This window comes from Lepus europaeus, chromosome 23 (genome assembly GCF_033115175.1).
Source record: "Lepus europaeus isolate LE1 chromosome 23, mLepTim1.pri, whole genome shotgun sequence".
Classification (NCBI taxonomy): Eukaryota; Metazoa; Chordata; class Mammalia; order Lagomorpha; family Leporidae; genus Lepus; species Lepus europaeus.
In genome coordinates, this window is record NC_084849.1 from 14,742,778 (window position 1) to 14,760,662 (window position 17,885).

Genomic DNA, 17,885 nt, shown 5'->3' on the forward strand with positions numbered 1-17,885 from the left:
GAGGTGGGGAGGAAGGGAAGGTTATGGCGAGCCTGAACACCTCCAAGAATCCCAGCCCTGACCCTACCTCTCCAACAAAGCCAACAAATGCATCTCTAGTGGCTGGCCAGAAGGGGTCAGTGCAGAGCGGCGCGCTCAGGCACTCCACAAACCCTGAACACAGAGGAACCCAAACGCATGCTCTTCCAGACGAGCGCTAAGAATCGCCAGGGTTCTTTATCTTCCTCCTCGCCCCCTCCCCTTCCTCTTGCTCTTGCTCTTACTTGGCATCTATTTCCCTCTTCTCTTCCAAAGGATTGCCAAAGTCACCACTGGTGCCCCGGCAGGAAGCAAGGATTTTATTCACTGCTGTGGCTAGAACCAGGTGCCAGGGGCTTGGGCGCCTGCGAGACGCGAGACCTCCTTCCCAGAGTTTACAGCCTGGCGGGTGGGAGGAAGGAACAACTCGGCTGAGATCCAAAGGCTCAAGGGAAAGATGAGCTGAGGGGCTCCTGGAAAGACCTCCTTGTCTTCAGGAAACCCCTAAGGAAAATGAAGAAAAAAATTCTGCGCCGATCCCCTGTGGCTGGGGCTTATCCAGATCCTGGACCTCCGCTCGCTGGGCCCAGGTTCCAGGAGGAGGGGGTGGAAGATGGGGAGGAACGACGGAAAAGTAACTGTCTCCCCACCATCGCCAGGCTTCCCCTGAAAGCTTTCTTTTCCATAACGTGCTCCTTTCGCAAGACCACCCCCCCCCCGCGCCCCCCGCTTAAGAAAGTAGCAGCCGCCGAATTCCCCAGGAGCGCCCCCTCCCCCGAGGGTGGGAGGGGCACCGTCCCCTTTGCAGGGAGTTGTCAGCGGGGACTCTGGACAGGCTCCCTGCGAGGCACAAAAGATACAGCCTTGACCGCGCCGCAGGCACAGCTGTAGCGCCGCGCCCCTCCGCGGGCGGGGTCCCCACTCGGCAGATGGCGAGGAGCCGAGTCGCCGAGAGATTGTCCATCAAACGGCACTTTCTGGGTGGCGGGGACCTCGCGGCCCAGGCGCAGAGATAGCAGGGCTCTCCCTCCCCCTTTGCTGGCCTAGGCGGTGCCTCCTAGAAGCGTGGGGTGGGGTGGGGCCGGCAGGAGCGGGTAGGTTTAAGTTTTTTTTTACTTTCCCCTTCTTGGGTGGAGGATCCACTCCAGGACTCGGGGAGGGGCTGGGAAGGGAGGTGGCTGGCGCCGAGCGCACGCCAGGATGGGGGCTAGGGGGGAAGGCCCGTGGTGATGGAGGAGGAGGAAGGGCTGAGACGCGAAACCTGCCGCCTGGCTCGGGTCGCTGCGCCGGGACTGCTTCTCGGTGGGGTCAGCGCTGCAACTCTGTGGCCGCGGGGCCCTGGTGACAGGCGCACGCCCCGCCCTTTCTCCTCCCAAGACCTACGGGCTTTTGTTATGCAGATGGCGGCAGGAGGCTGAGCCAGAGAGAGGAGGGGGTTGGCGGAGAGGAGGAGAGGGGGGAGGAAAGTGCAGCTCGCGCGACCAGCCTCCTGGTCCAACGTCACATTGTGCGAGAGACAAAACCCGGGCGCGCCGGAGCTCACACGCGCACGCACACGCCGGCGACCCGGCCGCCTCTGCTCTCCTGGTGCTGCCTAGAGAGCCAGGCTTCCTGTCCCTTCCTGGGGTGCGCGGAGGCTCGCCAGCCCGGAGCAGCAGCCCGGCGCCAACGCGGAGGGCGAGAAGAGCCGGCAGACGAACCTTTCTTCCCCACCGCCTGCCCAGGCTGGGCGTCCCATCCCCCGCCCTGAACTCCCAGCTCTCCCACCCCACCCCTCTGGGTTTCAGGCGCACACCAAGCCGGGAGCCGGGCGTGCCCGCGTGGGGAAATCCACGTTTCAGCACTTCGGACAGCGCCCGGGTGCCCCGGCCTGCTTGGGGTTGGTTATGGCGAGCGTTCAGCAAGGCGAGAAGCAGCTTTTTGAGAAGTTCTGGCGAGGAACCTTCAAAGCGGTGGCCACCCCGCGTCCCGAGAGCATCATTGTCGCCAGTATCACGGCCCGCAAGCCACTGCCAAGGTAATGACCTCCTTCTTAAGATGGGGGGGGGACCCTGAAGGTCCCCCTTTCTTTCTGGTCTCTGGCCTGAGCCCTGGGGGCCCTGAGGGTGGACGCAGGCAGCTGGGCCGGGATGCCTGTCTTTTCATCACTATTGGGTATCCCCGCTGGAACACGGGAACTCATTGCTTGCGTGAGACGGAAGCTGGCGCGTCTCTGAGGGGAGCAACACTCAGTGGACCCATAGTCCCTATGCAAGGCGTTTTGCGTCTTACCGTGAGCAGTGCAGGTGGGGGTAGGACTTGACTGAGAAACTTTTCTTGATATCACAGAGCTCAACAGACCCCAGGGCAAAGGAACGGCAGATCTGAGGTGGTGGTGGGGTGTTGTAAAGATGTGAAAAACAAGGACTGAATCCGTTCAGGCAGTGTTCAGACACAGCAGCACATTTCCATCCTTAGCTCAGAAACTAGCGAGCTCCGATGTTTCGTCAAAAAGCCCATATGCTGTTCCTTCAAATACACCCCAAACAGCACCCTCCCCCACGCCTCTCCGGCTGCTGCTGAATTCTGTCCTCCCCAGCTTCCAAAACCAGGACTCTGAGCTCCAGAGTCAAGGAGGAGCCTTCCAAGATCGTGAAGATGATCCTGGGAGAATTTTATTTGGTTTCTCAAAAAGAATCTATTTGCACTGAGCTTAGGGGTGAGGACGAATCCTTGGGTGGTGGCAGAAAAGGTGTGATGGAGGGGGAAGCAGGCAGAAATGGAAGGAAGGCAGAAAGAGGGAGGAGGAGATGCAGAGTAGAAGAGAGAGAAGTTTAGGGGAGACAGAGGCATTCCAAGACAGAAACAACCTCAATTCTTTTCCTACATCATTCAATCTAGAGGAGTTTGGGGGTGGAAGGAAGAAGGCTGTGCCCTGTGTCAGGGAAAAATCAAGGTAGGACGAGAACTTGTCTTTTGCTGGTGTTGGTTGGACAAGCAGTTCAATGGAAGATAAAGAAGTGGTCCGGGATGGGGGAGGGGCTGCTTGGAAAATGTATTATTCCTGGCAGGCTGCATTGGGGAGTATATTGAGCACGTGTCTGGGAAAGTGTTTTGGACAGAATGCCTGTTCTGGCACAACTAAATCTGAACTTTCCAGTGGGCTGGGAGACTGATGTGGAGTTATGTCTGAAGGATCAAACCCACACTGGAGAACTTTTCCCAGGCCGATGGGGATGCTCACAGAGGTCTTTGGGAAAAATGGGTGTTCCATTTCAGGAAGGGGTGGGCAAGAAACACAGGCAGCAGCCAGTATTTATGGGTGGGAGGAAGGGGGCCCCCACTGAAACAGGCTTGAGGGGGGGACAGTAGCACCACATGCCATTAAAAGCAAGCGGATGCTTCTCTGCATGGAGGGAGGTTCTCCGTAGAGAGTTTTGACGTCAGCGGTTTTCTCCTCCTGGGTTCCTGCCATCCGTTCCACCTTTGGAGTGCACCGACTATTGGCAAATCAGAGGCTGCGTTGGCCAAAGAAAATGCCCTTGGCGAAGGGACTAGGGGAAATTTCATTGGAAACTAGAAGCGTGGCATTTGATTCAGAGTCATCCATCTATTTCAAGGTTCAGGGAGAGACGAGCAGATTCCCCGTGGTGTGTGAATTCAGAGGAGCGTGCCTCATGTCCACCCTCTCCCTTTGTTCCTCTATTGCTATCATCCCCCTTCCTTAGTGGTAGTCTCAACCCTGTGCATTGTCCACAAGATCTCCCAGCCCTTGTCCTTTGTGCTAATTCTGATTGAGTCTCTGACTTTTCCAATAGCCACCTGCCCTCTGCCCCTCCCCTGGTATCTTCACTTGGTGTCTTTTCAAGTCCTAGATCCCCTTGGAAACCATCCCTGAAATAAAAGTCTGAGCCCATAAGTCCCCAATTTATATCATGCTGGAAGGATGCTGTTCGATACTTCTGTAACAGGCGTGGCCTCTCTGTAGAGCACATTCCAGTTTTATAGCTGTTACTCCTGCCTGGGAGTAGAGAGTGAACAGGAAACATTTTCATCCAGGTCCTCCAAAAGAAAGAGAGCGGGGGTGGGTGGGAAGACTGTGTTTGAGTTGTCTTTTAACAAGCTAGCTATGAAACCTGAATCATCTCCATTGTCGCCTCAGTCAGCCACGTCCAGAGATGGCCAATTTCCACTTCCTTTGCAATGTTCTATACTTATTTCAGGATGAAAAGCACCGTGTTTCCACAGCAGAGTTCTTAGGAGGAATAAAGGACACAGGCACTGACACAGCGTCAGCAGAGCCCCCCGTGGCTTCCTCTAGACGCAATCCGGGGAGCTGGTCTCTTCTGAAATGTTGTTGAGTGAGTCAAGCGCAGCCCACATTCAGCAAGGCCAGCCTGAGTAGCTGTCTGCGGGAAGATGGGGGAGGGGAGGTGGTCCATCAGCCAGTTCTGTTGGTTGCACACCTAATATTGGTTTGCAGGTGAGAGCTATCCCCTGCCCCCAACCCCATACTGAACTTCCTCGGGATATTTTAAGTCTACCTCTAAAGATAATGCAGTACCAGGATAGAAGCCTACATTCAATTTGTTGATCTCATAGCAGTATGTATACATCATACAACTGTACTACAAGCAAAATCCATCACCCTGAAGTCTCACTCCCTCACCCCACCACAATGCCTCCTTGACAAGGCAGTAGCTTGATCATCAGATGGCAAGCACCAGTCTGACTCAGATGCCAGAGCAGTAGAGCAGAGGGGAAGACAGTATATTGTGGTGGTTAGGAGCTCAGACTGGAGCACGTGACACCTGCATTCCTGTTCTGGTTCTGTCATTTGCTAGCTGAGTCTCCTGAACAGGTGGCTCTCCCTAGCTGAGCCTCTTTGTGAGCTTGAAAATGGAAGTAATAACAGTAGCTACCTCAGACACTGAGCTGTGAAAATTGAATCAGGTAAAACACCACCACCACCCCCATCCCAAACTTCATTCTGTAATAAAGATTGGAATGCCCAAAAAGAAATTAATACTTCTTCAGTATTGTATTTCCCTACTTACCCATTTCTCCCACAAATTATAGCAACTATCAAAATTGTGGAATTTCAACCCCTGACGTCAGCTACATCGGAGTTACCCACTTTGGGTGGGGCAAGGGTGGTCCCACAGCTCCCATCCCTGAGGGGAATGTTACCTGCTTTCTGACCTCACTATCTCAGCTGGAGGAAGGGCTGGTCAAGAATTATCTGGAGTTAGAATTGATTGGAACAGGATCTTCACAGAGCATTCTTTTCGTTTCTGTAGAGAAGACCAGGTCCTGCCCGTCTAAAGGAAGCTCCAACTCCTTGAACAATCAGACTTTTAGTCCATTCGTTTCATCAAAACGATAGCCATGCTGCCATTTACAGTTCACATCAGGATGTCTTTAATAATGAAAGTGGGCTATGATTAGTAACTGTTCCAGGATGGAACTTCTAACAGGGAATATCCCAGGCAAACCAGTTGGAAGGGAACCAACACCGATCCCCACGACGCCCGAGGTGTAGAGACACCCCCTTTTTATGCCCACCTAGAGCGATTCATCGTAGTGCCTGGCATGAACCTAATTCCCTTTGTTAATTGCTTGGTCTAGAAAAAGTTTGTACCTCAGAAGTTTTCACCCAGTTAGTCTGAGGCCAGCTCAAACTTCAAGAATCTGATTGATTAACAATAATAGCTGGGGACTTAATGAACATGCAAAAATCATTTGAAATTAACCTGTCAGTTGTTTGTGCCAGGTATGTGAGTGTTGGTAAAGGGCTAGAACTGCAGCCCCTTAAATAAGCATTGTGCTTTATGATTCTTTTGGCAAGCAATTAATTTTCTTCGAAAACCTTTCCATGCAGAATCACCCAGAAGCAGACATCAGCCCAGTCCCTGTCCTAAGGATCATAAATTCCAATCTATTGGAGATTTTACTGCATAAGGGGAAAGATGGCCAAATTGTAAGGCAGGAAAAAAAAGGCTTTTGAACCATTTTAATTCAAGACTCCCCATGGTGCCACAAGATCAGATAGCACATTTGTGCTGACTCTGTCCCCAGGAGCAGGATGAAGGGCTGTTGTGAGGTGACTTTTGACGACCTGCGGTTGAGAGCCAGTGGACTGAGGGTCACAGAGGATGCTTGTCCTGACAATGAAAGAACATTTTCCTCTGGGAAGGGAATGTTACTGTTAAGTCAAACCTTTCTCCTTTAGAGAGGTGAAATCTGTTGAATGGGGTACAGAGGTCAACACAAGGGTCACGTCTGACATTCTGCTGTGTTCATTTGGCAAGCAGGTTACCTTAGAAGGCCAGGAGGTGATAGATGCTCAGGGAACATCGGATGCACTGAGTGAGGGGGCGTGGTCCAAACCCAGCAGCTGGTGAGCTTGCTCCCAGCCCCACCTGCAGTTCTGACATTATTGGGGATTCCAGGTAGTGCAGCCTGAAAGACACACACACACACACACACACGACTCTCCCTCTCAGAGGAGGGTCTCAAGATGTAGACGTCTGTCTCTGTAGCTGGACATGCTGGCATGTGGGGGCAGGAGTTTGCATTATATGCCCCCTGGAGGTGCCTACCATGCCTGAGTCTCTGCCAGCACCACCCTTCTCCAGGCCACTAGGAGGAGGAGGCACCCCTAAGGCCTAACTCCTGTTTTTTTTTTTTTTTTTTAAGATTTATTTATTTATTTGAAAGTCAGAGTTACACAGACAAGGAGAGGCAGAGAGAGAGGTCTTCCATCCGGTGGTTCACTCCCCAATTGGCCGCAACGGCTGGAACTGCACCGATCAGAAGCCAGGAGCTTCTTTCCGGTCTCCCACATGGGTGCAGGGGCCCAAGGACTTGGGCCATCTTCTACTGCTTTCCCAGGCCACAGCAGAGAGCTGGATGGGAAGTAGAGCAGCCGGGACTAGAACCAGTGCCCATATGGGATGCCAGTGCTTATGGTCAGGGGGTTAACCTGCTGAAAGATATTCTTTCTTGTGGAGTGGCTGGATCTGCCTTTCTGGGAAATAGGAAAATTTGCAGGGCTGAGCAAAACCAGAGCGCTTGCAAGGCTTGTTACTAAGACTTTCTCAGCGACCTGAGAGGGTATTTCTGAGATGTAGGTAGCCGAATGGTGAGTCTGTGCCCTGAAGTTGGGTCTACTCGGGCTCAAACCCCGCTTTGCCCCTTGCAAGCCATGGGACCTACTAGCTGCTGCACCTCCATGTGCCTCAGCCTCCTCTGTCCGTGAAATACAGGGGCTGTCACAAGGAGTGAGATAACTCACGCGAGGAGCGTGACCCAGTGCCCAGTGTACGTCCTCACGGCTGTGACGTGAGCCACCCGTGGGGACGCAGAGAGGAGGGGACACTGAGCCCTTCACCTCCCAGGCTGCAGGTGTCCAGAGCTGACGCACAAGGTCCCAGACCTTGCCTCCTGACCACGCCAGTGCCCCGCGTTCGGTTTTGAATACGCCTTGGTGTCCCCTAAAGGGTCCTCAGAGGTCTACGGAGCTATTTTAAGACCCTGACAGATTCTGCAGGCCAAACAAATGCTTCCTTTTGCTGTTTGCAAACGTTGACTGGCTACGTGACTCTTGGCAAGCAACTTGACCTTCTGCATCTTGGTTTTCTCATCCATAAAATGGGGCTAATAATAGCAGCCACCCCGCCAAGAGCTGTTGTGAGGGCTGAATGAACTAATTGATGCAGAGTGCTGTGTGGCACACAGTAAGGGCTCCATCAATGTTAGCTCTTACTGTTAATCATAAATTATGGCTTTTATTATCACTCCACGCCAGGCCCATCAGGGAGAAAACAATGAATGAGATGCAGCCTCTCCATTTGAAGGCCTCAGTATTTACTGGCAAAAGTAGACACAAATGCAAGCTCGTGTGACGTAAATGAGATGGTCTTTAATACTAGAATGCAGGTCGGGAAACAGATGGAATGGTGGAGGGATCCTTGTGGAGGCATGGTGTGCCTCGCTTACAGTCAACACAGTTATCCCTAGTTATCTGATCTGTGAAATGGACGTGATTCTTTTATTGAACCCATCTTACCTATATACATGCAAGGAATCATCAGAAAGAATAAATCCTTTGCTCTCTGTAGGCTCCCAAAGATATTTTCTCAGTAGGAAAAGCATTTTATACTTGTATTTATTTGCTTTTTAAATTTATTTGAAAGTCAGAGAAAGAGAGACAGAAACAGAGAGAGGGCTTCCATCCACTGATTCACTCCTCCCCAAATGTGTACAAGAGCTGGAGCTGGGCCAAGCCAAAGCCAGGAGCCCAGAACTCAATCTGAGTCTCCCACAGGGGTAGCCAGGACCCAAGTACTTGAGCCACCACCTGCTGCCTCCCAGAGTATGCAATAGCAGGGAACCAGATAGGAAGCAGAGCAAGACTTGAACCCAGGCACTCCAATATGGAATATGAATGTCCCAAACATCGCCTTAACTACCACTCCAAAGGGTTGCCCCAGAGAGAAAGCACTTTATTCTCTCCAGAGGGGCCGCGTCCTTCTGGAGAGCAGTGTGTGCTAACGCAGGGGAGCCGTGGAGTCCCCATCCCTTCTGTCATTGGCTCGAGGATACAGATTGCGGTGTGGGCCATTAGGTTTCCTGTCCTTCATGCTCCAGCTGCAGCTAATATGAATTCCAGTCTGCATTCTTTGAGCAGCCACCAACGATGGGGCATTCTAGTGAACCCACTAGTGTGGAAGACAAAATGAACCACAGGCAGGAGTGCCCAAAGTGGAGGGAGCTACATGTAGCTAAAAGGAAACAAAAAAACGAATGAGGCTGCGTTTCTCTGCATTTATTCACTCATTGAACAACTCTGTTAAGTTGCTGCCCAACACAGCGGAGGACAGCCAAGCGGAAGTCCCCGCTCTTGCTGGGGAGAAAGGCAATGCTGGGAGGACCACGTGAATAGATATGTGGTGCTTCAAGAACAGAAGGTTCTGTTGGATACAGTGGTCAGAGACCTGGATGAGGGAGGGAGCAGGCTGGGAGGGGGGTCACCAGGGGAAAAGGTCTGAGGCAGGGGGGGACAGCAAGTGCCAGGGCCTTAAGGAGGAACCAAGCCCGGTGCATGGGAGGAGCAGCAAGGAGGCCAGTGTTGCTGAGTGAGGGAGAGGGACAGGGAGGATGGCGGGAGAGCCTTCCAAGACGAGGACAGGAAACAGATGAGCCGAGCGGGGTGTCATCAGCCAGTTAAGGGCTTCTCAGGCTCCCAGCTCCTAGACCAGCGACAGAGGGTGGTCCCAGGGCAGCCCCCGCCTCCCCGGCAGGGTCCTACTTCTCTGAAGGCTCCTCTCTCCTGGTGCTGCTGCAGCCAGGGGTGCCTTTGAACAGCTTAGCTGTGTCAAAAGCTTAGCTGGGCCCCACCATGTGTTATGGGCAAGCATGAAATTTACAATCTGTCTGACTGTGATAAATCAGATTAGGAAACAGAAAAAAATACTTTTTAGACGTCCAAATAGCAGTGGTGAGTTTTGTCCCCACGGTTGCAGGGAGGGTGTAGTCGCTCTGTCTCATACCCATGCGTGCAAATGTGGGCTGTGGCTTGCACCTGTGGCAGCCCCCCTTCACAGCACACCCTTGACACTACAGTCTGCTCTCGCTCGCTCGCTCGCTCTCCCCACTCTCTCTTCCTCCCCCTACCTCCATTTGAAATTTTGCTGAGGGAGCTTCCATATGCCACAGCCTGTGTGCGGAACTCCGTGAAATAAAACATTGAATTAAGATGTCATAGAGACAAAGCCAAACCGAATACAGGAACAATGCCGAACCCTAAAACAGTCATTAAGGGATTCATCTCTAGGTGTGTCTGTTCAAAACAAATAGGAAGATCCTCTGGACACAAACGCGGCTCATCCAAAGAGCCGCCTTGCTGCGGGATTCCCAGGGCTGGGATCCCACCTACAGCAGAACACGTGGGTCAGTGTCCTTTGGCTTCATTAAAACTTACGCTCAGGCAGGTGAGCTGGAATTTCACAGGACAGTTACCACTCCTGGGGGAAGCGGAGTGCCATCTGGGCCCAAAGCGTGTGTGTCTATGGTGCGTGCGAGCACGGATTCGCGGTGGGGATGTGTGTGCCCAGCTCCTTACAGTGCTGCGTGCCCAGCTCAGGTCTGCCCTCCTGTGATAACTCCAGGATAGAGGCATCTTCAAGACCCCATCTGACAGGTGAGAAAGCCGGGGCTCGGAGTGATGTGCTTGAGGACAGGTGGCTGCGAAGAGTCAGAGCTCTGGACTCTACACTGACAGCGATCTGTGCACAGTGACAGTGACACCAGGAAGGTGAGCCGTGCCTTGTCCAAGGTCACCTAGGTTGGAAGGGACGAAACCAGGAACTGAACTCAGCTCTGCCCTGCTGGAAGTGGGCTCTCTCTACTGTCTGTACTTCCTGTCGCCAAGCTTTGGATCTTAAGGCGATGGGTGCTTTCTCTTTTGTTTCGTTCATCATTTCTTATGTCCATTCAGCTTAGGTGACTGCCGTTGGTATATCCCAATTTATACCACTCTGCTGTAAAACCATGTCAGGCCCTCTTGTCCATCCACAGAATACCAGAAGAACATCTTCGAAAAAGCAAGTCAGGCCATGTGAAGCTTCCGTCCCCATCTGAAGCCTTGCACCGCTTCCCTATAGTTTTTAGCACAGAGAACAAACTCCCCTAAGTCTCTTCCTGGTCCAGTCCCTCCCAGCCTTCCCAAGATCATTTCTGCTCCAGCTGCATCCCATTCCTTTCAGTCACTCGGATTTCCCACGTTCCTTCCCGGAGCAGGGCCTTTGCGCGTGCTGCAAGGGAAGTTCTCGCTCTCCTGGTACCTAGGTTATGCCTACTCCCGTCCAGATGTCAGCCCATGCTGAAGACTTCCTTCCCCAGGGCTGCAGATCAGACCACACCCACCCACCCCATTTACGGGCGTTCTTATCACTCTCCTCCATGTGCTTAAGTTAGGCTGTGCCTTTCCTGCCAGAGGAAGCATTGTGAAGACGGGGCTGTCTCTGTGCTCCTTCTTGTATCTCTTTCCCCTGACACACATCAGGGGACCAAACAAATGTTGGTTGAATGCGCACGTTGTAGCAGGCTCCGTGTAATACTTTCCGTGCCTAATCTTCTGAACCCTGTGGAATTGCTAATATTAAAAAACAGCAGTGTTATTTCTTTTTGGAGTCACGGGAGAACCATCTGAACCACCGAGGGTGGGGGACTGTGTCTGCCTCATTCCTCATGGTATCCCAGTACCTAGTGCAGTGGCCCATGGCTGGTGATCGTTAATATTTGTTGAATGAATAATTAATGAGGACAATAAAACCATAAGGACATTCTACAGACGAGTAAACTCAGAGTCATGGAGAGGTGCAGCATCAGGAGGGGAGAGCCATGGGGACCTGAGAGATCTCTCCATTTCTTCATTGTACACATGGGAGACTGAGAGAGATGTTTTGTGATGTGCGATATATGCGTGCATTGGAACAACAGTACCTATTCTTTTATGAGTAAATACATTCTCAACATTGCTTACTGAGAGAGAAATGAGTTTTAAAAACTTCGCTGTGCACTGATCTAGCTTAGCTCCTCTTTTTACTGATGGGGAGACCAAAATCCTCACAGGGGGAGAGATTTACCCAAGGTCTGTGATCTCCAAGTCCGCCAAGGTGAGCTGTGGGTTTAGTGAAGTGGCGTTTGCCTGATACCGTGGCTCCTGATGGCATCTGTCTGCTATGACCCAGTGAGCAGACACACACTCTCTCTTGCCCCTTTGGTGAGCTACAGCCCCCTGCCCCATCGGGGCCTCCTGTGGCACGTGCTGCCCACTGACTGGTCTGGGGATCCCAATGAGCTGTCCATCTGCACCCAGCCTGTGTCTGGCAGAGCAGGTGAGCAGCTCTTGCTGTTCCTGGGATCAGATTTCAGAGTTTCCAGTGGATAAGGGGCCATTGTTCCCTCAGCTTTCCTGCCCCAGCCTCCCTTCCACAGCCAGGTGGCAGGTGGATCTGCAGCTCAGCTCACTACCGGAGGAGGCAGGTGTCTGAGCTGTGGCACAGAACAGGTGCAAAGCCGCACTTGCCCTGTGGACAGTTGTCTGCAGCAGGGATAGGAGAGGCCACCATTGGCCCAGCACCGGTCAGTGGCCAGCTCCTTATAAACCAACTCAATGTGTCATTGTGTCGCCAGTCAGAATGGGAGGGCGGCCAGAGGGGATCTTCAGAGAACTTCATTTTATAGATGGGGTGGGAGGGTGGGCAAGGGCACAGAAAGAGCATGGGCACTCCATGGTGTACCAGAAAGCTAATGCTAGAGCCTTAGTGGGAACATGGGCCACTCGACACCCAGTCCTGAGACACTGCCCTGCTCAGAGAGCCTAGAGGAAGAAGATAGAAAACTGGACTTCTTCTCACTTTACATGTGGGGTAAATGAGACTCAGGGATGTGAAGTTTTTGGCCTCAATTCAGACCATGAAATAATAGCCTCTGGCTGTTATTATTGCTGTTAAACAACTTCAATTGATCTCATCAGTCCTCACAGCAAGATCAGTTTTAGGTCTGTTTACAGATTAAGAAATTTACAGATTGGGGTCGACGCCGTGGCTCACTTGGTTAATCCTTTGCTTGTGGTGCCGGCATCCCATATGGGCGCCGGGTTCTAGTCCCAGTTGCTCCTCTTCCAGCCCAGCTCTCTGCGGTGGCCCGGGAGGGCAGTGGAGGATGGCCCAAGCCCTTGGGCCCCTGCACCTGCATGGGAGATCAGGAGGAAGCTCCTGGCTTCAGATTGGTGCAGCGCTGGCCATGGCGGCCATTTGGGGGGTGAACCAACAGAAGGAAGACCTCCTTTCTCTCTGTCTCTCTGTCTCACTGTCTAACTCTGTCAAATAAATAAATAAAAATAAAAAATGTACAGATTAAGGTTAAGGTCTTATAACAAGGGGTCTGGAATAAGGGGCAGATATTTGGCATAGCAGGTAAGACAAAGCTTACAACGCCCACATCCCATATTGGAGTATCTGTGTTCCAGTCCCAGCTCCACTGATAATTACTGGCTCCTGTCTTTGTCCTGGACCACCCTTGGCCATTGTCAAAGTTTTGGAGTGAACCAACCAATGGCAGATTCCTCTCTCTCTCTCTCTCTCTCTCTCCCTCTCTCTCAAAATAAATAAACACAAAAATTATATTTTTAAAAGGAGACCTGGAATAGACTCCAAATCTCTTGACTTTGCATTTGGTGTCCATTCCACTGGGTGGCAACGTCTGATCTCAAGAGTTTGTGCACTGAGCCTGGATACTCCAGGCAAGGGAGGGAAAGGCATGAGCAAGTCTGGCCACTGACCTAGGCTGCACTGCCTCACACATCCCCACTAGGCCCCCCTCCTTTCCATGCCCCATACCATGGCAGGTGCCAACGTTACTCCCTCTCTGGCTGCCCCAGTGCATGCTGAACCTTCCTTCCTGAGTGGGGGTCTCTTAGACATCCCTTTTAGTGGCCTTGGGGGATGGAGGCCCCTGCCAAACTGAAGGGGGGACCCAGAGCTCAGAAGTCCTAGGAAGCAAACATCAAGCCTCCTGCCCATCACAGCAGGGGCCAGATTGAGGGAGAACAGGCCCCATGTAGCAGTGGGAGGGCTATGGTCAGGAAATTGTTCTCCCTGGGGGAGGGGTGGTCCTGGTTATGTACAACTCCAAAGAGAAAGTACAGGGTGGCTTCTGGGAGGTGTAGGACTGACCTAAAGAGTGTTTATCCTTGCCCTCCCTGAGGCCTCCTTTTGTAGAAGGAAACTAGCCCAGAGTGGTTCAGACACTTGCCTAACATCTCAAGCAATCAGTGCCACTGGCCATGAGTTTGCAGGAGAGCACTTGTGGGTTTTAGGAAAGAGAAAAAGAACTAAAATGATGGGTACCTAGTGGCCAAGCCCATCCACACCCCCAGAACACTGGCTATTCTGCTACGATCAATAGCATTTATGTCCTTTTAACAAATCAACTCTCACACAGTCCTCACTAAGTACACCTCGTTGCTCTTGTTTTCCGGGGAACTTGGGCTAATGCTGCCACCATTGGAACTCCCACCATGTGGCTTATGGAAGATAACATTCAAACAACCCTGATGGGGTGAGCATTTGACTTAACAGTTAAGTTGCCCATGTCCCAACTAAGAGTGCCTGGGTTTGATACCCACCGCATCTCCTGACTCCAGCTTCCTGGTCATGCAGATCCTGGGACACAGCAGTGATGGTTCAAGCCACTGGGCTCCTGCCACCCATGATGGAGACCTGCCTGGCTCTTGGCTTTGGCTCCAGCCCAGCCAAATGCCAGGATGTTACAGGCATTTGAAGCACCAGATGGGAGCTCACTCTGTCTCTCTGTCTACCTCTCAACAACAACAACAAAACTCCTTGGTGTTTACTACTCCCACTCTACTTCTAAAGAACCTGTGGCCTCCACTCCCTGGGGAATCCCCAGCTCTGCATCCCCATCCCACTGGTCCTCCAGCCTCAGGGAAGCCTTCACTCCCTTCACCACACAGATAGGAGCTGATACCGGTGCAAGACAGAGTGTTGTACGTGACAGTACCTCGGGCTCTCTGGTTCACGTGCTTCCACGTGAATTCCATCCCACCACCTGCTGGCTGTGTGACCTTGGGCAAGTCACTTCCCTTCCCTGAGCCTCAGTGCCCTCATCTGTAGTAGGGCACAAGTCCCTAACTGGAGTGACTTCTGATTCCTGATGTGACTTGACTATTTGGATTGGTTTCCTTGGCCACTTAGGCTTATATGCAAAAGAGAGGTGGTTAGTGGTAGTAGGGGGAGGGCTGTAAAACCCACAGGGATTGTAGGTCTGATCAAGAACCTAAACCTCAGACTCCATGGAGTCTACTATCTGTTGTGCAAATGGAGAAAGTAAGGTTCAGAGGAGGAAGGGCATTTGCTCAAAGCCACAGTCGCTGGGAATGTGGATTTCCTGATTCCCCAGCCCCACGTCTCTGCTTCTGTGACTGCATGAATTCCAATTTTACAAATTCTCCATCTTTCAACAGTCTTAGTCATACATTTGATAATAGCTTCCCGGCACTTACTAGGTGACTAGCAAAGTGCTTTATTGGCAATCTATCACTTCATCTACTCAAGCACTCTTTGAAGTAGTTGGATAGTATGACAATTTCTACTTTTTCAGATGAGAAAAATCAGGACCAGAGAGGTAAGTAATTTGCCTAAACTCATATAGCTAATGGATTTGAATCTGTTCTGGTAACTCTTACTTACTCTTATTGGGAACAACTGCTCTCCAGTCTCCTGATGTAGGAGGGAGAGACCAGAAAAATTAGGAGCACCATATGGGAACAAGGAAGCTCTTGCTAAGCTGTTTACATCTCCCAATAGGTGGCTCCATTCTGTCCATCCCAGTGCCCCAGGGGTGCACAGGAGAGAACATGGCCCAGAATATCTGTGCCTGGGCACTGCCCAATGGTTCTATTTTGAGACTTGCCTCTTTTTAAAATTTTTTAATTGTTTGTTTTCATTTTATTTGAGAGACAGAGACACACACTCCCATCTACTGTCACTCCTCAAATGCCAGGGATAGGCTAGGTTGAAGCCAGGAGCCCATAACTCTGTCTGGTATCCTGCATGGGTGGTGGGAGCCAGAGTACTTGAGCCATTATCTGCTGTCTCCCAGGATGCAGGAAGCTTGATTGGAAGTGGAGGAGCCGGAACTGGAACCAGGCGCTCCGCTGTGGAATGTGGGTGTCCCTAGCAGCAAGTTGCACCGAACACCTGCCCAGGGGACTTAGCATTTTGGCGCTGCATTAATGTGTCAGGCTTCCTAGGAAGGAAGGAGAGGTAAGGAAAGATAAGTCTTTCTTGAGTGAGAAATTCAGGACTGCTAATTGCAGCACTGACTCCAAGCTGACCCACTTAGGTGCAGCCACATGCATGCCAATTCTCAATTCAGAGAGCTTGGTTCACACATCCAAGTGCCTGTCCATTTATCTTGCACTCACTTGTAATCTATTCATGCCCCTATTTATTACCTACCCATCACCTAGTTATCCATCTGTTCACCCACCCACCCTTTATCCAACCATTGATTAAGGAGCCATTCTGCATTTATTATTTCATTCACCCATTAATTCAGTCGCTCAAGATTCATTTATTTATCCGTGCTTCAGCCATTTTCGTTTACCATTCGTTCATCTCCCACCCATCGACTGACATCTTTTGAGCACCTGCTTTGTGCCTTTCTTCAACTGCTGCCTTCTATTAATGGTAACGTGAGGTTTAGCTACTTCATTTAACTGATGATAGAAGTAGTTCAGGTCTTTTCTTTTGAAAGATTTATTTATTTATTTGAAAGAGTTACAGGAGAGGAGAGAAGAGGAGAGAAGAGGAGAGGAGAGGAGAGGAGAGGAGAGGAGAGGAGAGGAGAGGAGAGGAGAGAGAATATGAATAAGAATGAGAATGCATCTCTGCTGGTTCACTCCCCAGATGCCCTCAACAGCCAAGGCTAGACCAGGTCAGAGTCAGGAGCTCCTTCCACGTCCCCTACATGGGTAGCAGGAACCCAAACACTTGGGCCATTATCTGAGACATTTTCCAGATCATTAGCAGGGAGCTGGATCAGAAGTGGAAAAGCTGGGACATGAACCGGCGCCCATATGGGATGTCAGTGTCATAGGCGGTGGTTTTACCTGCTATGCCACTACACTGGCCCTAGATCATTTCTTTTTCTTGGCTGTACAAGCATGAAGCCTGGTTGCATTTAATTAGTTAATTATGTTTACTTGAGAGACAGAATCAGAGAGAGAGAGAGAGAGACAAAGAGTTCCCATCTGTTGGTTCACTCCCCAAGTATCTGCAATAGCCAGGACTGGGCCAGACCAAAGCCAGGAGCCATCAGGTCTCCCACGTGGGTGGCAGGGAGCCAACCTCTGCTGCCTCTCAAGGTGTTCATTAGCAGGGAACCAGAATGAGGACTGGAGACAGGATACAACCCCAGGCACTGCAGTGTGGGATGTGGATAGCCCAGCTGGCATCTTAACCACTAGACCCACCCCTAAGTCTTTTTTAAAATTTTTGAAATACATTTTATTTATTTATTTGAGAGGCAGTTACAGACAGTGAGAGGGAGAGACAGAGAGAAAGGTCTTCCATCCGCTGATTCATTCCCCAAATGACTTCAACCACTGGGGCTGAACCAATCTGAAGCCAGGAGCCAGGAACCTCCTCTGGGTCTCCCACATGGGTGTAGGAGCCCAAGAACTAGGGCATCTTCTGCTGCTTTCCCAGGCCATAGCAGAGAGCTGAATCAGAAGAGCAACATCCAGGACTAGAACCGGTGCCCATATGGGATGCTGGCACTGCAGGTGGAGGATGAACCTGCTGTACCATGGCACCAGCCCCAAACCCTATCTTTTAAAAGTTGATCTCCTCGTCCTGGTTCTTTCTGAAATACCAATAAGATTGTGATTCCAAAGATTACAGGCATCTTGTGTTTGCTTTTCTTCTCTGAGGTCTCTGGCCATGGAGATTTAAATGATCCTACATACGCATTCCCATCAGAGACAAAGAATCACAGCAATTGTCAGGACCCCTTTTTTCAACTTACACAGAGGGATTTCACATCTCCCTTCCAATTATTCATTCATGCCTTCATCCAGCCTTGAACTTTTAATATATGCAAAGCATAATAATCAATAACATTTTTTCCATTCTCAAGTTGTTTACATTCTAGTATGAGGGACATGTTTATAAGTAACAATTAAAAAGCAAAACAGGACCTTGATATTGTCAAGAAGATCATTAAAGCTGGTGTAGGTAGTGTCTTGCCCAAGATCATACAGGCAAGTAGTGATGCTATGCAATTTCCAATAC

The 17,885-nt window shown here is 51.1% G+C and overlaps 1 protein-coding gene across 1 annotated transcript in view; it reads left to right on the top strand.

The window, feature by feature from the left end:
- Window positions 1-1,904: 1,904 nt before the first annotated feature.
- SRRM4 (serine/arginine repetitive matrix 4) overlaps window positions 1,905-17,885 on the top strand; it is a 159,732-nt gene continuing 143,751 nt past the window's right edge. The window contains exon 1 of the mRNA XM_062182616.1: window positions 1,905-2,035. Coding sequence (XP_062038600.1) covers window positions 1,905-2,035 — 131 coding nt within the window. The remainder of the gene's footprint in view (window positions 2,036-17,885) is intronic.